Raw genomic sequence first — 23,357 nt, forward strand, 5'->3', positions numbered from 1 at the left:
TTTGATGAATCGGGATGATGGGTCAAGGCAAGTCTTCCACCTGCAAAGCCATTGGTAGATGGAAATCGAAAGGATGTCCATTAGGGATAATTGCTAGCTCAGTTCATAATCCACTCATGCTAATTTTATATACAGGAGGACCTGTCAGAATGTGATTCTTGGGATTCATCAAAATAATTTCCTACTTAATTCCCTGTTTTCTTAGGAGTTGGGATTTTCTTTTTTTTTTAGACAGTAGTTGTTTTTTTTAATTCTCTGATATAATAATTTTCATGCATCTTAGACACAAACAATACGCTCTCTAACATACTTACTACCTTTAACCTTTTTTCTTATTTTTCTTTTCCTTGGATTCTAACTTTGTTTTTCTTCTTGAATAATATTTCTCTTTTCCTCTTTCTCATTGCCTTCCATCTTCGTATAACAATGGAATCTCTTAGAACCCTCTATCCTAGAGTTTTTTTAATTGAAAATATTGTTACTTTTTCATAATTAAATTGAGGATTTACATTATAAATTTTATCAACAATCCAAACAATTCATTGCAACATTCAAGCTAAATGGGAGCTTTAGCATGTGATTTTCGAGATTCCAAGTACTATAATGGAAAAAAAAAAAGTGAAAAAGGGAAGATTTTAGCGGAATCAAATCATAATTAAGGAAAAAGATGATTGATTGTTAACAAATGCGTGTAGTTACATTATTTATTTACACACACACACACACACACGTATATATCACGACCTACTTTAAGCAAAAGAAATTCAAAACTCATGTTACACAACAAACGAATTCCTGCACTTGAAGACAAATAAGTGATGACTTCCTGATACATAATTTCCTGTTTCTTTGCGACAACACATCCCTCCACAATGACACGAACCAGTAGGCACCCTTTTTGCTTTGCAAACAACTATTACAAGCATGGTTGAATTGTACAAGGAACAAAGAAACCACGGTTCAGTTACAAATCAAGTTGGTTGAGGTTCTACATTACTGTTGCAATGGCAAACCTAACGCTAAGGCCTTAAGGTTACAACCAAGAGCAATACAAGGCTTGAGGCAGGTTCGTCGATCTATTTGATAAGATGTCTCAACTATCTTGATTCAACAGTAATATAAAAGACAAAAGAGAGCAGGCTAATCACTGTTATAAACAAGCAGCCACTTAGAACAGAAAATGGTGTCCAATATTTTCCCAACTTTCCTCCACCATTTCATATAGGCATGCCCTTCGGGACAATTTGATCTTTGAGCCACATGTAAATTGGAATCAGAATAAAGTATGTTGCTGCCATTGCCCCGAGAATGAATCGCATAAGGAACACCAATGGATTCACTGGCTTCTCAATCTCCTCTGCCTTTGGACCAAGCTGTATCAACATGCACATTAATGGGTCATAAATCTTACAGAGAAAAAGAAGCTGGGACGTATCAATATACACGTTCATGAGTCATAAATCTGAAAGTGTATATAGATCTTATGGAGAGATGAATCCAGGAAAAACCTTGAAAGAATGTAGTTTCAAAATGGTAAACGGAAAATAATCAATGCAATGCATCAAGAACAAAGCTTTATGTTTGCTGATTAGTCCTTGTCTACAATTACTTCATTTTAATCAGTGTTGTCTTGTCAAAAGAGTGAAGCACCACCCACACTAAGAATGATCCTCATGGATTGATATCTGTTAGAGCATTATCAAGCAAAGAAATAGAGAGATCTCCCGGGTGACAAAAATTCAACGAAAGTAACCCATATAGACTTACTGCATCGCACTTCTCATAAATCTGAACTTTTGATAAAACTACCTCCCTTTTCTAATTATCAACAGAATCGGAGTAACAGAACCTAAGATGATCTCATACTTTCTGAAAAGTTTAATACAAGAGACAAGGAGAAAATCATCCTCATCATTACTTCAAGGAAAAAAGAAAACCATGAGATAATTACTATTTCACATTGTTTTCCCCAATTGGTTTTGCTATATCCTCCCCTGCTTAAATTTTGATGCTTCAGAGTATTGCTGGGGGGGATGATCCATTTATTAGTCAGTCCAAATTCTGTTTGACTCTGTTAGCGAATATGTGTTCATAAATGGCAAGCTATTTTACATCAGTCTTATTAAATGATGCATCAATTTGCGCTCTTTATGTGATGCCCATTGCAAGCAGTAGAAACCAGCCAATATCCAGCAACGATTTCATGGGCACTTCAGAAAATAGTTAGTTCTTGAAGAATCATGACCAGATCTACCAGCACATATCATGCCTCTCATTCCACAAGGACCACAACTGTGGAATACCAATGCAAGCTGCCAGAACTGCATTAGGAAACGCTAACATCACAAGCTAAATTTCAATGCTTGTTTACCATTAAGACCCCGCACCACACTAATCTTCAAGTCTAACAAAATCAAGAATTTCTTGGACAACAATCAAAATACTTGATAATCATTATGAGAAATTGTAAATAAAATGCATCCAGGAAATTACAGATCTCTTGAAAGTTTTTGAGTTGCATAGCAATTAAGGTAGTTACCATAGAAAGCAAATCAAGGAACCCATAAATAGGTTGATCTCAGCAAAAGTTCATATTACTAAATTAAAAGATAAAGTACGTCACCTGCAGGGGAGAGTCTCCTGATAATGGCTTTACGCCAGTCACAGAGCAACCCATTATCAAACCATGCCGGCGGACACCACGATACCATTTTGGACCAATCCTTTTCAGTTTAACATCTTTAAATCCAGCCTTTTTAAACCATTCAATGTACTCTTCCTCTTTTGGGAAGAGCATCCACACATCAGCAAAAAATCTAGAGAGCCAAAAGGTTGGGTAGACGGGACCTATAATACATGCTTTCCCTCCTATTTTCAGCACTCTGTATGCTTCTTTGATGCCACGTTGGGGATCCGGCCAGTACTCAATACTGGGATGCACAACCACAGCATAATTTGATATACATTGTATTTAGAAAATTAAGTTGAAAATAGCCATTATGCACAAAACTGGAGTCTTTCATTCAGAAAAAAAAGACACAACATTTCTATACCTTCAAATAACAAAGAAAGAATACAGTAATAGCTATTTATAGCCTCAAATTAAAGAAAACAAATAATAAATCTAGGTGTATTAGCAATCTTACCTTCCAGCGGATACATAACGATCTGCATAATCAGTCGGGAAGGGAAGATCCTCAGCATCCCCTTCAATTATCTTGCATTCCTTCAAGGGCTTCTTCTGCTTAGCCTTAGCAAGCTGGTGAGGTGACTGGTCTAGAATTGTAACATTCTTGGCATCCACATGTTTAACAATACCCAAAGTAGTGAACCCAGTACCACCTCCGACATCTACCACAGTCATCCTCCTATCATAGAGGTCAGCAGGCTCAAGTGCCTCATCCCTCATATCCTCAGTCCAATGACCAGGGTTAATGACATGATCATACACTATAGACAGGAATCTATAGAACCAAAATGCCTCTTTCTTGTGCTGTATGAACCTAGGCTGAGAAGCAGGCCTTGCAGATGATAAAGAACATCTGGGTGCTAAGATTCTTGAATTTTGATTCCTATTATGGCATGGTACCATATTTTTCGACGAAAAACAACTAACATGAAGATTTGAACCTACAAAACCTAGCCCGGATGGGGTTATGCCACCAATGAAGTTCACATTTTGAGGTCCATTGAGCAATAAAGAAGCCATGAAATGGTAAATGAAAGAAAAACTAACAAGCAAAGATATTTCCCAGATGTCAAAATTGTGGAAAACCTTCAAGTTTCAAGAGCTTGAAACTACTGTGAAGCATAAAAATTCAGCGTTTGATCACTTTGGTTTGTGGCAGTTCAATAGAAGGGTAAGGTAATGTGATTCTACAGGGAAATGGTTCACCAAAGTTATAACACAGAGAGAAAATCAGGTTGGATTGGAGGCAGAGAGTATTAGAAGAAAATCAAAGAAATATTTTTTTTTTTTCATAAGAATTTAGAGTTCCCTTTGCCTGTGTTGATATGGCACCACAAATCCTACTTCTTTGCCGACTACTGGCTACTAATGGATAGGCTGTAGTTTTCATTTCTCAGCTCTCCACTCCCACCTAAATTATGTGAAACGGCGACGTTTATTACTGTTCTCATTTTCTTTTCTTTTCTTTTCTTTCTTATTTGAAAACCATTTTGTTTGTTCTTGAAAAAAGAAAATTTATCTTTTCTTAAGCTTATGAAACGGCAAAATATATTACTCATTTTTTATAATTTGGAAAAAAAAACAAAAATTAAGATTACAATAACCCCTGATATAATATAGAATTACAAAGATGAAAGAAACTCCCTTATACGTAAAAACACCCCTAATTAGTATTTTAAAAATATATAGATAAATAAAAGAACTTAAAAAATAAAGATTCTGTAACATATCACAATACAAATAATTAAAATGGGCTAGCATAAAATTCATTGAGAAAGGAGGAAAGAGAAGAAAATGGAAGAAATAATCAAATAGGACACACACCGAAACTTAAATAATAATATTTATATTATTATTACAAAGATTTTAACAAAATAAATTCAATAATATTAAAAAAAATTATAAACCACAACCGAAATGAGCCACACGCAATCCAAAAATTAACGAGTGGCTCACATTCTTTTGACAATGCATGCCCACCAAAATCATCGCCTTTTGATTTGCATTGGACATTGAGGATATCTTTGTTTAAATAATTGAAATTATATACATGAAACCCTTCTCCGATTATAATACTAAATCAAGAATGACTCATTTCCAGTGTTAATATGAGAAAGAAAGCTGCATAGCTTTCGAAAACTCTCATGGCCGGTTCATGTTGCACCATTGCTTTAGTTTAGAGCAAATTTTGGTTAATATCTTTGTTTCTAAAACAATCGTCTTCTTTTTATAGCCTAAGCCTGTCCATTCCCCGTGAATGATGGCAAGGCTTTAGTTGCCTGGCCATTAATGTTTCTGCCCCGACCAGGCACAAGTTCTGTGACCGCATTTACAAGTAAAAGCTTGTTACAGAACTACGTTTGGCTCTGCCACTAAAAAAAAGCATCAGAAAAGTGTGGTTCTCCGTAAGATATTTCTTCAGAAGAGATGGGATTCATTGTTTTCTGATAACATATGCGAATTCAGATCATCTTGGATATGCTGTGGAGAAATGGGACCCTTCTTGTTGTTCAAGCTATTGATAATCTGCGTATGGTATTCTTGGAAACTGAGAACGATGACAAGAATCATGGCTAATGCCAACACAAATAATAATAAAAGAAGATACCTGTTTGAATCAGTCGTGATGGCTGCTTGCTTTTTGATGTAAATGATCTATGTTTAGTTTCAAGCTGCCGGAATCTACTTTAGCGGACGAGGAGAAGTCATAATCAGTGAGTGACCACGACCGAATTAAGTACTAGCCAGCACAGATAATAATATTGCAAGGCAGTGCGGAATTCAATTGATGCAGAAAATCTACATCCATTACAAAGCTTTCCCAGCAAAATAGTATTTCGGTGAACACACACTCGACCACTTTCCTCTTTGATTGATGTAATATATCAAGTAAGTACACGGTCTTTCACGGTATAAAGTTCAAAAAAAAAAATGCAGTTCATGAGATAGCATTACGAATCATATCCAAGAAAAAGGATATTGCGGCTTCAGTGGAAAACTTGTTCTTTTGCAAAGGATCAACCAATAATTATACACGACTTTCCTAAGCAGCATCGAAGGAATAGATGAGAGATCGAAAGGAAAATTGGGAGCTCATTGTTCATCTCTCTCCGATGGATTCTGAACTTCCCGGAGCTGGACTGAGTTTTCAAAGCAGTGATAGAAACCATAGTGTGGGAATCTTTCGTACCATGTATCTTGCTGGGTATGTGTGTCCCAGTGCTCCCCACAGCTGCTCTTCCCATACTTGTGAACCCATCCAGAACCATTGTGACGCTCGCCCCAAGTGCGGTTCCACCGCTCTCCATGTTTTCCCTCCCACCATGCCTCCCCCTGCTTGACACCATGACCATTTAGATCAAAATTTTCATCCCACTTGTCACCCCACTTCGCCCAACCATCACCCTCACAGCGCTCAGCCCATTTATCAGTATATTTTGTGCTGCCTCCATGTCCATCATACTTCTCGCCCCACCTATTACCAGCAATATGTCAACATTTTTACAAACAATAAGAACAAAACTGCAATCATTGAGGCATCACTAGAGTTGAAGATTTCAGGAAGGTAAAAGTTCTAGTACCAACTTCGAAAAAATTGCAATTGCTTGAATATGAATGTGAAAAATAAATTACCAGTCTAAATCAATTGGATAAACTGGGAACTAGCATATAAATTTTTAAAAATAGGAGAATTAATACGGCAACAAAAAAATTTGGCAAAATAGCACACTTTTTCTTGTCACAGTTTAAAACCACGACATCAATTAATTGTCAACCACGATAATTAAATTATAGCTCTTCACTTGATCCTCAACTCTTGACAAAGCCCCTGCATAACCAAGCTTGAGCTCATCCTGGCATAGGCCCAGCAAATCACGATGCAGAGTGGAGATCTTTAGTAAAGAGAAACTGCCTTCTCACTCCTATCTTCATCCTTTTCTGGTCTGCGAGGAACTGGACGAGTACTAAAGGGAGATGGGCAAAGCAGGGCTAAAAAACTAGGCTCTAAGACCAGGAAAGAAGCTGAAGGTCAAAAGCAAGACAACCAAAGGCCTTAGGGAGAAGAAGAGGTATAGAGCTAAGAAAGCAGGCTTAGAAGCCGAAGGCTAATAAAAAGATGAGTTAACTCTCCCTTAGGACTGCAACTGGAAGGGAAGGAGTGGAATTTTTCCAATAAAATGGAAAGAAACTAAAACAAGTGACTCATTTAGAAAAGCTAGTTATAGATTGAAGAGAAGGGACAAAAGTGAGTAAATGCCTATGCCATGGAAGACTAATAGAATAGGACTGCATTATTTGGTTTAAGAGAGAATAGGGGTGTCTGTGTGGAAATTTAATGACATGTCGTGCTTCCCATGCGCAACATTTACTAAATGTTGCTTTTCTGAGGCATGACATTTACTAAATATAGCTTTTCCAAGCATAACAAGTTCAAATGTGCTATTTTGCCAAAACTTTTCAAATGGTGTTATCTTACTTATTAATTACTATGCTAATTACAAAAAAAAAAAAAATCAATTATAGTATAATACCTACTCTTCGTTTCAATCAAACCCAAACCAAAATTTCTAGAGTCTAGGAAATAAAAAAATGTCCCTTCAAAGGCAACACTGACATTTAAGATCTCCAATGTCATCACAGATTTGCACCACAATTTAACATGTTCAAGTATGATCATCTTGACTAGAAGTCCATGTCAAAAATGATGTTTTAGTAATAAAAAAAAATGATGACAAATATAAGATTGTTATGATGTGCAGAATTTTTTCCATCACCTTTCATGCCAAACATGAGCATGACCAGCCTCAAGGTTTGTGGTTGGATCAATACTGCACCACTTATGAGCCCATTTCTCTGCTTGACCAGATGCACCATAATGTTCCCACCATTGCTCTTGCCACTCGTCACCTTCTCCATTCTTCCCCCACTTGTCTGCAGTTTTTTCAAGATGCAAAAGCCCAGATTCCTGCATGCATCAGACTCTAGGTTTCAATAGGCAAGATAACTTGAATCATCTATATCACAAAGCCTAAAATACAAAAGGAAAGCGCATTTAGTTATTGCAATTTAGAGAAACACTTCTTATGACCTGCCGCATCGATTCCCTCCAAAACTCGCGCCACACATTTCCAGTTGCATCACGCCCTGATTTCTCTGAACCAAGTTCCTTGTAGCCAAAATCATCAGCAGCTTCCCAGAACTTTTCTTGCCACTCGACCTCTTGGTCAGCACTGACCCCCCTGGTCATCGTCCACCTGCAAATTACACCATCAGGCCTTTGCTCAATTCCTGTCTCCCTCCAACACCTTGATCCATCTGCAGTCACTCCATAGGATGACAACTCATCAAACTTATCTTTCTCAAGAGCATGTGCTGCTTCTGCTGCATATGCTGAAAATTGGACTCCAAGTTCACGTTCTTCCTCATTTTTAGAAGGCATTTCTAGAATGGATTCAGAGCCCTCTACTCCTTCAACCTCAACTAATGACTGCAGTGGAGGTATAGGAGAACTGTGGTTCGTATCTAAAAGTTTACTCTCAAATGGAATTGAGAGAAAATCCGCAGATCGCTCTTTCATTGCCACTGGGATGGTCGAATGAGTATCTGAAGATTTCCTAACTTTCAGCACATCGCTGGAATCATCTGAACTTCCATCACTGCTAAGAGGAGGAGTCCAGGACCAAAAATCTGGACCAGGAACTCCATCTGCAGAAGACTCAGATCGAGACACCAAGATGCTCCTACTCTCTGTTCCTGCTGCATAAGAAAAGAGAAGTGGCTTTATTTTGTTTTATTTCAACAGCAAAGTCTGGTGTATTAATTGCAAGAACTGAACTGGTCTTCAAATTGGGAAGTAAAAAGGGACATCAATTATTTCTAACAGCTTCCAATATGAAAAAAAAAAAAAAAATCATAAGCAAGAAATGTGCGCTGACTGTTTCTGATTCATAATTCCTAAGATCCTGTTCAAGCATTTACAGAGCTGAACAACGCAAGCTTTTAAGTACTAAAGTTAAAGTCTTTTCTCAAAAAATTTCCAATTTTAAAAACCACTATCACTTTGATATCACCATCTTAGCTCCAAGTTCGAAATCATACAGAATACTTCCTTCTCCTTTTTTTCATTTATTTCTATTCAAGAAGCAAGACTTGAAGCTTTAAGTTGACAATACCTAATATTTTCTTCTTTAGCAAACACAAACTCGCGTGATAGACATATAAAGCGTAAAACTTAAATCCTATTAATTCCCAAAATTAACTTAAATTAAACTTACTGAACTTGAATGAAAATATGAACATAAGACCAAAATTTACCTCCTTGTTGAGCTTCCACTTCTCCACCCATGCTTTCGTTACTCTTGAAATCCTTATCAGCGGACCTTTTTCCTTGACAATATCGCGAGCTGCCGCAATGGCCGCCGCGGCACGATCAATGACTTGCACACGCTGAATGCGGTCCCTCTCCTCCTTGGAGACTTCAAGTATCTTCTTGAAGTCCTCGCTCTTCTTCTCCAAATCAACAGTAACATCATCATCATTATCATCACTGTCATTATCGGTTTGAGCTAAATTTCCAGCGATTTGTTGGAACTCGACGGTCTTCCTCTCGCGATCAACAGCCGTTTTCCACATGTCCAGGTAGGAGTTACTGCCATCATTTGAAACCCTAATTCTAGTGATTTTGATGGTTCTTGTTCTGTTAAGGAATGGTGGGGACTGTGTAATAAAGGAGGTTCTGGTATTGGAGAAGAGGGAGGCGCGTGGGGTCGCGCGTGTGTAGGCGCCAAGATTGGCCGCCATTTTTAGTTGCTGGGTGAGTGTTGAGGGGGGGGAGACAGGAGAGGACTGAAGAAAGGAAAACAAAGCAAAGTGGCGGTGGATTTGATTTTTTGAAGTTAGCGCGTGATGGAGTGAGGTGGACGTAGTTTGTTAAATAAGGAGGAGAGGTGATTACGTGTGATTGGAGGAACGGGGCGATGCCTTTTTGTTGGTTTATGATTGGTCCAGGTTTATTTAATATGTTTATTTAGACTTATTTATTTTGAACGGCTAGAAAAATATCAAGATGGGATGACGCTTTGATTGGAAAGGAGATAGATTTGGGGGATCTGCTTTTTACGGAAACTTGACAGCAGAGTAAACGGAAAAGGAGGCTCCAAATGTAAGCTTGCGAGTGGCAGGTTGCTCGTTTCCTTCTCAAAATGAGTTCTTCCTTTAATATTCACGGATTTGAAAGGATTTGTGTATCATAATGGGGTGGGACCCAGGTTTATGATAAAGCTAGTAAAGCAATGCCAGTTTCAAAAATCGCAGGTGATGACAAGTGTTTTCTTTCCCATTAGAGTCACGCTGGGGTTATCGAAAGTGCAATGGGTGGTGTTTTTTAAAATAAATTTAAAAAAAAAATGTTAAAATAACTTTTTATAAAGTTTTTATATTAATATATTAAAACATTTAAAAGCATTGAAAAAAAATATTATTTTAATATTTTTTAAAACTAAAATTAATTTTGAAAAGCATATAAAAAGTAAAAATTTTGTAAAACAATTTTTTTAGGTGGTGTTTGGTTTTGTAGTAATGGTTTTTTTAAAAGTATTTTTTATTTAGAAATTAATTAAAATGATTTTTTTTGTTTTTAATTTATTTATGATATAATTATGTAAAAAAAATTTAAAAAATATAAATAATTTTTTAAAAAAAATCAAATTTCGGAAAAAATAGAGCCCAGCCGACTTGTGAAACACATTAAGGCCTCTCTCACTTTTTTATTGGGGTAAATTAAAGTTGGAGACTTGGATTGTATTCCTGCCATTTTAACGAGAATATGTGCTTGGAAAAGTAATCAAATTGTGGGACCATTCCAACTTTCTAGACTATTCACTATGTTCCATGATTCCATGAAGTGATTACATCTTTTTTTATTATTATTATTATTATTATTATTATGTGAATTTCATAATCTTAGTAACAAACATGATTTTTTTCCCCGGTTTTTAAGATAGTATTTCTAGATAATTACTTTCTCAATTTGACTTGTGCCTGTTAAAAAATATGATTATAATTATTTTTTAAAATAATTTTTATATTAAAAATAATATTTTTTTTTTATTTTTTAAAAATTATTTTTAAAATCAGTATATCAAAAAAATTCAAAATATATATAAAAAATTAATTTTTAAAAAAAAATAAAAATAAAACAACAACAATGTCTCCAAAACATTACAAAGAATAACAAAAGTTATTCACATTAGACTAGAGAGTTCGCACAAATTTTACCTTTCACATCATGACTTAAGATTTGATACTCTAATGATTAAGGAGAGATGCAGATTCCCCTTCAAATCATGAACGCAATAACCCAACACTCTTCTTTAGCGATTCTCTAAATATAAAATATATTTTCTAGTTTTATATATTTGATTTACATAGACAAATGTAAAATATTCTTACAGTGAAAAAAAATAAAACAATTGAAATAAAATTATAGCTTTTAAAAAATAAAAATATTTTACTAGACTAGTCTTGTTGATAAATTATGGGCTTCATCATTAATTAATTCTTATCGGTTCCTTTTTAACATGCACTAAACAACAAACTATTATTTTTAAATAGATTTCATTAACATAACCCGGTAATGAAAAATAAAATATTTCAAAAAATTATTTATATATGAAATATTGTGAATGGGTTATATGTTCTGAATTTTTTCCATTGATTGGAATTCAAATTATTATATCTTCTTCATGCTATAATTCTCTTATATTTTTCAAGTAAGTTAGATGTATTCATATAATATAACATGAATCATGTGAAGAATTTGTTTAGAAAATTTATTGGTAAACTATCTATATTTTTATACAGAAAAATTGAAGTTTCATAATAAGATTTTCCTAGTTTTTTATATAGTATCGTAAAATTTTCTGGATAAAAATATCTTTTTGATTCACTAGTGAATGAAACGTCATAATGGTAATTAACAAAAAAAAATCAATTTTTAATTTTTAAATGATGTAACTTAATTAATCAAGCTCTATGTTTATTTTCTAAAGGTTACTAGTTCGAGTCTCATAAATCTTAAAACTACTGAAGACTTACATGATCATTAATTTTATGACCTGTAAGATTAGTACACATAAATTAGCCAGACACCTACATTAATAAATAAATAAAAAAAATCAACTCTTAAAAAGAATTCGGCATAACTTATATACTTTAACAACCGAGTAAAATGAAACTTACCCATGTGTGTTCCAACAAACAATTACACGAAACAAGCCATCACCTTTTATTCCTCGAGGTTTGACGTGACTAGCATGTAGACTGAATGAGAGAAATTCTCATAAGAACCAAAATGGGTATATGAGCAAAAAATTAGAATTTTTTGTTCCATGGATAGGATAACCTCAAGCTATCTTTTACAGTCCGGTGAAAAAAAAAAAAAAACTATTTATTCAAGGCTATAAAATTCACGAGAATTTTGTTTTCACACCCTAATTTGAAAATTAAATCCTAATGACCAAGAACGGAACACGACGGTCTTTACCCCTAAGATCAAAGATCGAGCACATGACATTACTATGTTGTTAAAAATAAAATAAACTACAAGTTTAGAGGCGGCACTGTTGTTGGCGCGATGTGGATGGAGGTGGGTTTTATCAAATAACTTCTCATAATAGGACTAATTAATTCATTTTGATAAACTACAAGGACTAATTTTATAACTAGCTCCCAACTCCATATGCGTTCCTGTCGAGCTGTTATAGCAGAAAGTTCCAAACATAACTTGACAAATTTAGCACAGCATCACTTATAGAGAGTTAAAAGATCGGTTGCACACCCAAAACAAGGATTGTAGAGGCATCCATGCCTTAACAACGTCTTGGACTTAAAATTCCAAGATTGGAAACTGAGAGAATATATACATCAACTAACAAAGATATAATTTTCCAAGGACCACGATTTCATTAGACTAAATACGGCCCAGGTGGTGGTTTAATATCTGGCGCATCCAGTGGAGGGTCAATATCAGGTGGCGGGGGAGCAGGGGGTGGTATAATATCAGGCGGCAACTTGTGGGGCAGTCGATCCGGTGGCGGAGGCCAAGGTGTCCCTGGGGGTGGTAGTGGAACGTCAGGAGGCGTTGGTAACGGTGGAACAGGGAAGTCAGGTCCGGGATTAGGCACCTCTGGAATCCTTGGAGGTCTTATGTATCCTTCATCTGGTGGACTAGTCTCGATCTCAGGACTGCTTGGAAGTTCTGGTACTTCTGGTGGAACTGAGGGCGGATATTCATTATTATTAGACCTTCTCAGAAATTCTGGTGGGTTCTTGCCTGGAATCTCAGGCGGAATATTAGATTGGTTATGGACTAGTAATCGACATACAGGAGAGATAAGGCCTGGTTTTCCATAAACATGGCTCTTGATAATCTTTCTATTTAGAATTGAGGAGGAAAATAAAAGAGATGGAGTGTTTTTTAAAGTTCTTTCTACGGTCGAGTTTGGTGTGGATAATGGGATGGCTTTCTTCACGAGGTTAGATGATATTGCAGACACCGAAGCGGACATTTTTCTCCCCAGAGACACAGTGCAGCAAAACAAGACAGCAAAATACTGATTCTGGACTAGCCAGGATGGTTGAGTTGTGTCATGTTATAAGAATTACATAGAAACCACGTCACAAGTAGTGCTGGACATGAATGACACTTGTATTCCATGCAGGAGTATGTGGTGTTGAAACACTTTAAACAGGTACCATCTAGTCCCCGTTTGGGAGTAAAGTAATTCAATCTGTGTTTTTTATATATATATATTTTTTATATTGTTATGATGTATTAATATTAAAAATAATTTTTATTTTGATATATTTTTATGTAAAAAACACTTTAAACTGTTTTCATTATTATAATCTCAAACACACTTTTAGATATGTTGTACTCCTTAGCCGCAGGTGGAATAATAATTTTTTTATATATATAATAAATGTAATAGGTAAAAAAAAATGAAGTCTCATTAAGGTAGCAATTTAAATAATACAAAATAAAACAACAATGAATAAATTGATCAAAAACAATGAAAAAAAAGATAGAAAGAACCATATCAGTGTCTATCTAGATTATTAAACAACCCAATGCCGACCTTACTAAAAGAAAAGCATAAAAAAATAGTCAAACTTCAAAAATAAGAAGAAAACATTAGTTTTTTTTTAAAAAAAAAAACAAAGCAATCTCAAGCAAACCTCCTAGACTTAATATAATCTAAAAAATCTTCAATTTGTTCGATCATAAATTTAAGTTCATTTAAAAAACTTAAATGTCATCCAATTTAATTTTGAATGATGAAATTATTGAAAAATACCACTAACAAAAAACACTTGCAAAGGAAAAGAAGTTGCAAAAAAATAAGCCTAAAATCTTACAGGAAAAAACTCAATAAAGATGAAATTTGAAAAAATATATATATTATCCCAAAAAAATTGCAATTAAAATAATTAGGACCAAACTTGAAAGATTAAAAAATTACAGGGTGAAATTAAAAATATTTTGTAATATGATAAATTAAAAAATTATTGGGGGTGAAATAGAAAAAAAGATGTTGAAAGCAAACCTAAATTTTTATCCAAATTTAATAAAGAAGCATAATCCTCGATCAATTTAATTTTAAAGGACGAGGTTACTAGAAAAAATATTAATAAAAAAGCCTGCAAAAGCAACAAAAAAGTTTAAAAAATGAGAATCAAATTTAAAAGATAAAAATAATCATAGAGCGTAAAATTGAAAATATATGTAAAAATCAAGTAAATAACAAACATTCTAAACACGGTCAAATTTTAAAAAGCTCGCAGCCTATAAAAACCTGGATCTTGATCCTATCAATAAAATTATCATAAGCCAATTTAAAAATATGAATTTTAAAAACTTGTCAAGGCCAAAACAATATAACAAAAAAAGCCTCTAGCAATCTCAACACTTAACCGGAGCTAACAAGTCAAACACATAACTCGAGACACGAGACTAAAATAATGATACAAACATTAAAGCTTAAAAAACGAAGGTAAAAAAATAAAAATCAACTCGAGCTAATCTTTTAGATCTGTAACCTGGATTATGAGATTGATATGATCCCATCAAAGGCATACCTGAGAAAACAAAAAAGTCAACTTTTTTACCGCACAAACATCGAGGAATAACATTAAGGGAAAAAAATCAATAAAAAAATAATGCAAGATTTAAAAAAAAAATTAAAAAAATTATGACTAAATCCGACAAAAGAATAAAATGAAATTAAAGATTCAAAGATGTAATTATAAAAAAAAAATCCATCAAGAAATGATTAAAAATAGCAATTAAAAGAAGTTGAACCAAATTTCATACAAAAATCAAATGAAAATAAAATATCTAGGAGAGGAATTGTAAAACAAAGAACAAATCAATTAAGAAAGTAATTAAAAAAATAAAATAGAAATGAAAAAGGAAGAGCACTAAATTTGAAAACAAAATCTCAAAAATCAAATAACCATTGATGATTTTTTTTAATCCAGTTAAAAATAATCAATATAAATAAAATAACAATCTCCATTATTTGACATGTGTTAGTACATGGCATTAATGACTTTCCAAGCAGCACCGTGTCATGAAGGGGTGTTTAAGAAACATGGTAGATTTTATTTTTCAAATTGTTTTTTATTTAAAAATACTTTAAAATAATAATATTATTTTTTTTAAAACACAAATATCATAAAAACATACGTAAAAAAGAAACAATATATAATCAAAACATTAAATATTTTTTTAGATAGATTTTAAATATATTCCAAAACTAGTCTGATATCCTTGGTTCTTATTTAAACTATTTTTGCTTTAATTTTATCATCAAACTATTTTTGGAATGGATGAAGGTTTTTAATGATAAAAAAGGAAATTACATAATGAAACAAAAATTCTTTTTCCGCAAAAATATCTCAGGTGGTCCCAAGAAACACCCCATCCACACAGCCAATCAAATGCAACCACGTAACCAAAGTCCCGAGCCAAAATCATCGTAACATTTTCCCTACCCTCCTAATGTAGCCGTTGCATCAAACACCTACCACTGGAAACAGAAGGCAGTAGAAATCTTGTTTGGCAACCAACGATCCCACAAGCGTCTCCATCCAGCCTCGGCGACATCTACAAAGCTCTTTCTCACTTCACTCGCTTCGTTACATCCGCCCCTTTCCATCTCTTTAAAAAACACTTCCTTCCTCGTTAACCAATCCCCAAACACACCCTCCCTCCCTGTCATCACCAGACCTCACATTTTCCCGGTAACCATGTCTCAATCATTACACTTCTTCACTCCCTCTAGCCTCACTTTCTCCAAACAATCTCTCCCTAAACCCTCCTGTAATCGCCGGTTCCCGGTCACCACCCTCTCTCCGAAACTTATCTCAATCAAAGCCTCCACGTCAGCAGATCCCAACTCCTCCACGACCCCTCCTCAAGTCCTAATCTCCGACAATGGAACCGGAGCGGGAGAGATATTATCTTCTACACCACAGGACTACGACACGCCACCTTCGCAATCATTTCTATCCGACTCGAGCTCGATCGATGTTGATGCGGTGACGGAGGTGGAGTTGAAGGAGAATGGGTTCAGGAGCACAAGGAGGACGAAACTGGTGTGCACGATCGGACCAGCGACGTCTGGATTTGAGGAATTGCAGGCGTTGGCTGTTGGAGGCATGAATGTAGCACGAATTAACATGTGTCATGGGACGCGTGAGTGGCATAAGAGAGTAATTGAGCGAGTGAGGAGATTGAATGAAGAGAAAGGTTTTGCTGTTGCTATTATGATGGATACTGAAGGCAGTGAGATTCATATGGGCGATCTTGGTGGTGCTTCCTCTGCTAAAGCTGAGGTAACATTGCAATTTTGGCTAACTCACTAACATTATGTTGTTGTTATGGATGTTTTGTGAATTCAATTGAAGCATTAATGCATTAAATTATTATATGTTTTGCAAAATGATTTGCTTATTAGGTTCATTTAAATGTGCACCGAGATAAAAATTTGGTAGCTATTCGTTGAGTTGTTGGATGTGTGTGCGCAGGATGGTGAAATATGGACTTTTAGTGTGCGAGCGTTCGATTTGCCCCGACCAGAACGCACCATCAATGTGAATTATGATGGTTTTGCTGAGGGTAATGCTATCCTTATTTGAAGGAAAATATTACTCCTACTTTGTTTTGCAAGAAACTATAAATCTTTAGCGTAATTCAAACCAACAATTGATTTGATACAGATGTGCAAGTTGGGGATGAACTTCTTGTTGACGGTGGAATGGTGAGGTTCGAGGTGATAGAGAAAATTGGTCCAGATGTCAAGTGTAGGTGTACTGATCCTGGATTGATGCTACCACGGGCTAACTTGACTTTCTGGAGGGATGGAAGTCTAGTACGAGAACGTAATGCCATGCTCCCAACAATTTCCTCAAAGGTTGGCGCCTCCGATCTTTTCTCTGTTATAGAAATTGGTATCTTTTTTTTTCAAGTGCAAAAGTTGCCTTTCACTACCTCTGAGAGTTTGCCTTTCATTAAGGTTTGATCTATATGACAGATTACCAAGTTCTAGATTCTTTAAATCTTTGCGGGTTTTTTTTTTTTTTTTTTTTTTGGGGGGTGGTGCTTAACTAGTTATCCAGATCAAGTTTTCGGGATTCAAAGGTGTCCGGGTGATTAACTAGTTATACAGGTCAAGTATTTGGGATTGAAAGGTGTTCAGGTGCTTAACCAGTTATCCAGCTCAAGTTTTCGGGATTCAAGGGTGTTCTTTTTTCTCTTTTGAATGTGAAATTCACTCAATTTCATAAAAATGTTAACAAGAAGATACAAAAAAGAGGAGCTGAGAATTTTCATAATAGTTCAATTTCTTTCATAGTTAATTGATTTAAATGTTCAATCACTTATCTCACTTATTGAATTATGAACTAGAATTCTAGATATGCTTTTATTAATTTGAATCAATAACATTGTTGCTATTATTAATTTGTGTCTTTCATTTGTACTCTCTCTCTCTATCTATCTCTCTCTATACCGGCTTATTGGTTCTCACCGTCAAATGGCTAGTTCACTTCCTCAAGCTGCAAGTAATTTCTTGATAACTAAAGCTTGTCCATTTTCATGGATTCTCAAGATAGAAATTCTATTACTTCACAAAGGGTTTTGAATGGAAATGGTCAATCATCAGTGTTTATGTTTTTGGTTTATACATAACTTTCTTGGCCTGTCCATTATATGATCCATTGAGTGAATGAACTTTCATACTGAAATATTTTTTTCTGCCATGCCCCCACCATCCACTTTATATTGGCACTTTCTTTGTTGGAGAGGATACCATCATCTTTCGAAAATAATTGTTACACATATATTATTGAAATAACTTGCATTACAAAAATTTAATATATAATCTAAGTAAAACCTTGGGTTGGGAGTTGCATTCATTTCTAGGTCAACTCATTCCAGAAGTCTATCTTGACCTTAACACCTGGAAGAACTGCAGTCTGGTCAATTTTTCTCAATTGGAGTTGAAAGCTCCCTCATAAATAGGGGCTGTAGAGTTCATTCTGATAAACCAATTGCAGGTCTCCTGAATGTCAAAAAATTCAATTGTAGCCGTTGCATGCAAATGCGAGTACCATGTGTAGCAAAAATTATGTTTGCATAAATCTTTAGCGATTTGTGTACCACATCAATTTACCAGTCATTGCTCATCACCCATCTCCACTGCACCTTTCTATCTGCAAATTATAAAAATGTTCATTTGCTTTAATTCCCATGTTTTTTATATTTCTTTTTTCAGGATTGGTTGGACATTGATTTTGGGATTGCAGAGGGTGTTGACTTCATTGCGATATCATTTGTCAAGTCTGCTGAAGTGATTAATCATCTTAAAAGCTACATAGCTGCCCGGTCTCGTGACAGGTAAGCCTATAGAATTGATATATGTAATGCTCTCCACTCTCATGATTGAATCTCATCTTAAAACAATCTGCTGAAGTGATTTTTAATTCTGATGTAGTGACATAGCTGTCATTGCAAAAATAGAGAGTATTGACTCATTGAGGAATTTGGAAGAGATCATTCAAGCATCAGATGGAGCAATGGTAGCCAGAGGAGATCTAGGTGCTCAGATACCATTAGAACAGGTCCCGTCAGCCCAACAAAAGATTGTTCAGATTTGTAGGCAGCTAAATAAGCCAGTTATTGTTGCCTCCCAGTTACTTGAATCTATGATTGAATACCCTACACCTACCAGGGCAGAGGTAGCTGATGTTTCTGAAGCAGTTAGGCAAAGGGCAGATGCTTTGATGCTATCTGGTGAGTCAGCCATGGGCCAATACCCTGACAAGGCACTGGCTGTTCTGAGAAGTGTCAGTGTGAGAATTGAGAAGTGGTGGAGAGAAGAGAAACGCTATGAAGCTATGGAACTCCCTGCTGTAGGATCCTCATTTTCTGACAGTATTTCAGAAGAGATCTGCAGTTCTTCTGCCAAGATGGGTATGTGCACGTTATTCCTATCTTCTAGATATCTTGAATTTATGTACCTTTTACAATTAACTGTGCTATTCTCAGAATCAGAGGCTTTGCTTAGCCAAACTTCTCTGATTCAACTAGTTAAAAAATGAAGCACTTCACAGAAACCATGTTTTAAAATACTTTAAGGGTTTCTCTTTTCTTCTCTTTCAAGTTTGAAAAGCCAGTTTTCCAATTATCAATTCTGTGGAAAAAAATAGTTGGTCAACACATTTTCAGTTTTTCAATTCTGAAAACAAAAAAATTTCATTGAGAAACCATTTTTCAGGGAACATGAATACCAAAGGTAAAGAAAAGTGGAAAACGAAGAAAATGCATCCATTATATTTTGATTGCAAAATTACACCAGCAGTTTAGAACTTGCTGTTGTACTTAATTGATGGGTGCCACTTCCAGAAGTGGTCTAAACTCCAAATTTAAGGATGTTTGATGGGTAATTTTGGATTATTATGTTTTCAATATTGTTTTAAATCTTTCTTCCATGTTTTACTGCATAATCACCTATTGTTATTGTTTTCTTTTTTATTCTTTTCTTCTCTCGTTTATTGCCATAAACTGAGTTGCCTTTTTTTCTCCGAACATTGTCACGATACCATTGTAAATTGTCTCAAGTCATCTAAATATATTATGCTGGTTCAGCTAAGCACCTTCTTTTTGTTTCCCCTGCTCTGGCTCTCATGACTTGCTTACTTTATTGTTGGTGGTTATCAGAGTGCTCAAACCTCTCTGGTGATTAGATTCTGGACCCACCCCTCCCCTTCTCGTCCTTCTTTGATGGACCACTTTATTTTTGTTTGTGTACCTGCATGTTTTGTGTGTTCATTAAATTTTACATGGATTGTAAGTTATGATTTGTGAATTTGCAGCTAACAATTTGGGAGTAGATGCACTTTTTGTCTACACAAAGACAGGCCACATGGCTTCTCTCTTGTCACGTTGCAGACCTGATTGCCCAATCTTTGCCTTTACAAGCACAAAATCCGTAAGGAGACGCCTGAACCTACAGTGGGGCCTGATACCTTTCCGTGTGAGCTTCTCTGATGATATGGAGAGCAACCTCAATAAAACCTTCTCATTGCTCAAGGCTAGGGGAATGATCAAATCAGGTGACCTTGTCATCGCTGTATCAGACATGTTACAGTCCATCCAAGTTATGAATGTTCCTTAGATTTTGGGTTAGATTGTCATCGCTACTTGGAACCTTCTTTTCTATGTCCATTGTTACCAGTTCGACAATTTGGTTGCTGCTAGAAAATTCTAGTTGCTATAAGATGAACTCATCGTGAGGGTAGTCTTGAGTTCATCCTGCTTTCACCGGGCCTCGTGCCTGATACTTGAAGGAAATCCACCCATTCAACCATATAAGGCTTGGCAGATCATTCCACTTGAGCACCTGTAATTCTTTGGCAGGTGATCACAATTTTACCCAAGTGACTTTGTTTTGACATGTTGCTAAGGGTACCAACGGAAGGCAGAACTGTATTTTCTTATGTATTTTTGTGTGGTTTTATATAACCAGCGTATTCCAGATTGTTTCAAGTAGTATTTTCGGTTATTGCCTGTATTTGTTCATACATGCTCATCATCTTTCCATTTCATTACTAGGGTTTTTCAGCTTGCTTGCTTGTATTGTCCAAGCATTTGGTGTCCTTAACAATCCCTTATTCCCGTCCCTCTGTTAAAATGTCGTTTACCATCCTCTCCATGTAACCCTGCAAAGCTACTTTGGCCAAAGATACCTTAAAGCTGCCTCTTTGCAATTCAGTTTCAGAAAATGGGAAAAAAGGTGGATTTGAAAGTTCGGGATCGGAGAAAGTAGCTGACTGTCATCTGTCTCGACCGGAGGAACTTCTGGGCCTGGGTAGCTGGGAGCCCATTTGGGATTCTCGTGTTTTATCATTCCGAAAAACAAGATTGACTGGGGAATTATATTAAAGGTCCATAAAACAGCATATTTTTTTATTAAAAAAAAACTGTAAATCTGTGTAATAGAAAATTGAACAGACCGACAGAAAGACGTGGTGTAATGGAATTGAGACTGACTGGTCTTATTTTTTTTATTTAATTTATTTAATGGAAGACGGGATTTTATGCTTGGAGCGAAGGAAAAATATGCCGTTTAGTTTAATGGCCACATTCCGGGTCGTCTGAAAGCTAGAAGAAAATATTTCACATATTCCAGACGAATCGATTTATATATCTTACAACTTATTCCCCCATGGGGATATTGGTTTATATAATTATCAATAGTGAAATCTATATAACGGCAATATAGTCACGGTGGCGGTGGCGGTCCACCGCTTCTCTCATATATCTCTGTGTGAGATTTTATCACTTCCTGTCTTCACGTCACCATAAATGCTCCGCCGCTCCGATGTCAATTGAACTAGCTACTCTCTACTCTCTCCTTGTCTGCTTCTCGTTGCTGATGTTATAATTTACAATTTTACTTGTGCCCGTTCGTCCCTCTTCTCTTATTCATAACAGGAAGATTAGAGTGAGTATTATTTATTTAGTTGAGAGGAATAGTTTTAAGAGAAAGATTTTTTGAAGAATGTTGTCCATAATCCACCCACAAGAAATCTATATCTCATCTCTCTTCTTCATTTCTTGAGAAAAAAGAGAGACGTCGGATACAAGATGCAGTTGTGCCTGGCCGTGGCCAGTGGCGAAAAGAGGCGGAGGTTAACGCTTCATGGAAGATGGATTGGCCAGAAACCATTGTCGAGTAGTTTTGTCCACGGTGTGGGCTCCTGCTATCACAAAAACGACATAATTTACTGGGCCCACTTTATGATTCTCCATTCTCAATCCAGATTAAGAAAGAAAAAAAAAAAGTTATGGAGGTGACTTCAACTTGTGAGGCTACTGTACATCACCTGCTTCCCTTGAAATCATAGACTAGGGAGTGACTTTGATAGCTCTCACTATTTCACCGTTGATTTATTAAACAAACATCCAATTCTACTTTTTAATGGCTTACATCAACGATAATAATGTCAGATAAATAGTTTTTAAAACAGCATCTCAATTTTAACATCTTGAAAGTTTTGATGGAATTTTAAAGTATACTTTATATTATTTTTTATATATTTATAAATAAAAGCTTTTAAAGCTTTAAATTTATATAAATTTATCTTATCTTATATTTAATTTTTATTAAATAAATAAAAATGATGGAATTTAAACTAATTACCAGGTCTTTTTAAAATTTTAATATTATATTATAAAAATTAATTCAATTTAAAACATAATTTCTATTATCTATAAAAAAAACTTATTCATTTAAAAAAACCATATCACAAAGTGAGATTTGTTTTTTCCAATAATGTTTCCCATCTTCACGTCATCGTAGATGGGCCCATCACCCTGAAGTGGCCCAGTTCTCTATCAACTTGAGACTCGTTCAATCCAGAAGATGTGAAAACAGTATCCCTACCACCATCACGAAACAGATGGAAGCAGGCAAATTATTTTTGCACAGTGACCTAAACCCTGCTGCTATTGCTAAGGAACAAACAAGGGGAACAATGGTAGAACGATAGCTGATTTGGCTGTCTGAGGAAAAGAAGAAAACCTGAACTTACAAGAATCCAACCACAACAGTCCCACGGGAGAGAAAGTGGGTTTTGATGCTGGAGACAAAGAAATACCCATCATTTCTTTTTCAGCTTTCCTTATCAAACACCTTTATGTCTTCATCAGTCATCATCTCTGTTATTATAAACCTAAATTTTATTTTGTGGCACCAACTTAATCTGTTCTGGTTGATACAAACAAAGGCGTAATTATTATTGTTGCTATTTCTGAGAATAACAAAGGTTTTGTTGAGTTTCTTAATAGAAAAAACAACCGATGAAGAAGATCTTTAGCGTGGACGAGATATCTAAGGCCATGGATTTGGATTAACTTGCTTATAAAGTCAACACAATATAGCGTAAATACCTCTGGTAGTCTATATATATATATATATATATATATAGTTTGTAAAATGATTTTGTTAATGTTTCGACTGGTTTATGGATAAACTTGTTCGCGCTTGAAAAGGGAGGATTAAAGGAGGAAGATGCTAACTTCTATATTGTAATTCACAGT

General features: G+C 35.4%; 3 protein-coding genes across 3 annotated transcripts; 1 reads left to right on the plus strand and 2 right to left on the minus strand.

Annotated features, from left to right (window-relative positions):
• Positions 1-776: 776 nt before the first annotated feature.
• Positions 777-4,051, minus strand: LOC118056626 (2-methyl-6-phytyl-1,4-hydroquinone methyltransferase, chloroplastic). The gene is made up of 3 exons (XM_035068888.2): positions 3,147-4,051; positions 2,624-2,930; positions 777-1,373 (listed from the first exon to the last, which is right to left on the minus strand). Exons 1-3 carry the CDS (start codon positions 3,707-3,709, stop codon positions 1,218-1,220), a joined length of 1,026 nt encoding a protein of 341 aa, XP_034924779.1. The 5' UTR covers positions 3,710-4,051; the 3' UTR covers positions 777-1,217.
• A 1,371-nt stretch (positions 4,052-5,422) lies between these two features.
• LOC118053985 (protein LIKE EARLY STARVATION, chloroplastic) lies at positions 5,423-9,609 on the minus strand. The gene is made up of 4 exons (XM_035065417.2): positions 8,995-9,609; positions 7,779-8,437; positions 7,465-7,655; positions 5,423-6,164 (listed from the first exon to the last, which is right to left on the minus strand). The coding sequence occupies exons 1-4, from the start codon at positions 9,488-9,490 to the stop codon at positions 5,783-5,785; spliced, it is 1,728 nt and encodes a 575-aa protein (XP_034921308.1). The 5' UTR covers positions 9,491-9,609; the 3' UTR covers positions 5,423-5,782.
• Positions 9,610-15,773: 6,164 nt separating this feature from the next.
• On the plus strand, positions 15,774-20,817 carry LOC118056635 (pyruvate kinase isozyme A, chloroplastic). The gene is made up of 6 exons (XM_035068901.2): positions 15,774-16,588; positions 16,781-16,871; positions 16,973-17,166; positions 18,529-18,650; positions 18,748-19,226; positions 20,129-20,817. The coding sequence occupies exons 1-6, from the start codon at positions 16,001-16,003 to the stop codon at positions 20,428-20,430; spliced, it is 1,776 nt and encodes a 591-aa protein (XP_034924792.1). The 5' UTR covers positions 15,774-16,000; the 3' UTR covers positions 20,431-20,817.
• The last annotated feature ends 2,540 nt before the right edge of the window (positions 20,818-23,357 follow it).

Source organism: Populus alba, chromosome 8 (genome assembly GCF_005239225.2).
Source record: "Populus alba chromosome 8, ASM523922v2, whole genome shotgun sequence".
NCBI lineage: Eukaryota > Viridiplantae > Streptophyta > Magnoliopsida > Malpighiales > Salicaceae > Populus > Populus alba.

Excerpts from the sequence above, each read along its gene's own strand:
- LOC118056626 (XM_035068888.2), bottom strand. The coding sequence starts at position 3,709 with ATGGCTTCTTTATTGCTCAATGGACCTCAAAATGTGAACTTCATTGGT. Across the intron at positions 2,931-3,146 it reads CGTTATGTATCCGCTGGAAG|TATTGAGTACTGGCCGGATC; the intron begins GTAAGATTGCTA and ends TGTGCATCCCAG. Across the intron at positions 1,374-2,623 it reads CAGGAGACTCTCCCCTGCAG|CTTGGTCCAAAGGCAGAGGA; the intron begins GTGACGTACTTT and ends ATGTTGATACAG.
- LOC118053985 (XM_035065417.2), bottom strand. The coding sequence starts at position 9,490 with ATGGCGGCCAATCTTGGCGCCTACACACGCGCGACCCCACGCGCCTCC. Across the intron at positions 8,438-8,994 it reads CAACAAGGAGGTAAATTTTG|AGAGTAGGAGCATCTTGGTG; the intron begins GTCTTATGTTCA and ends CAGCAGGAACAG. Across the intron at positions 6,165-7,464 it reads GCTCATGTTTGGCATGAAAG|GTGGGGCGAGAAGTATGATG; the intron begins GTGATGGAAAAA and ends TGCTGGTAATAG.
- LOC118056635 (XM_035068901.2), top strand. The coding sequence starts at position 16,001 with ATGTCTCAATCATTACACTTCTTCACTCCCTCTAGCCTCACTTTCTCC. Across the intron at positions 16,872-16,972 it reads TTATGATGGTTTTGCTGAGG|ATGTGCAAGTTGGGGATGAA; the intron begins GTAATGCTATCC and ends GATTTGATACAG. Across the intron at positions 19,227-20,128 it reads CAGTTCTTCTGCCAAGATGG|CTAACAATTTGGGAGTAGAT; the intron begins GTATGTGCACGT and ends GTGAATTTGCAG.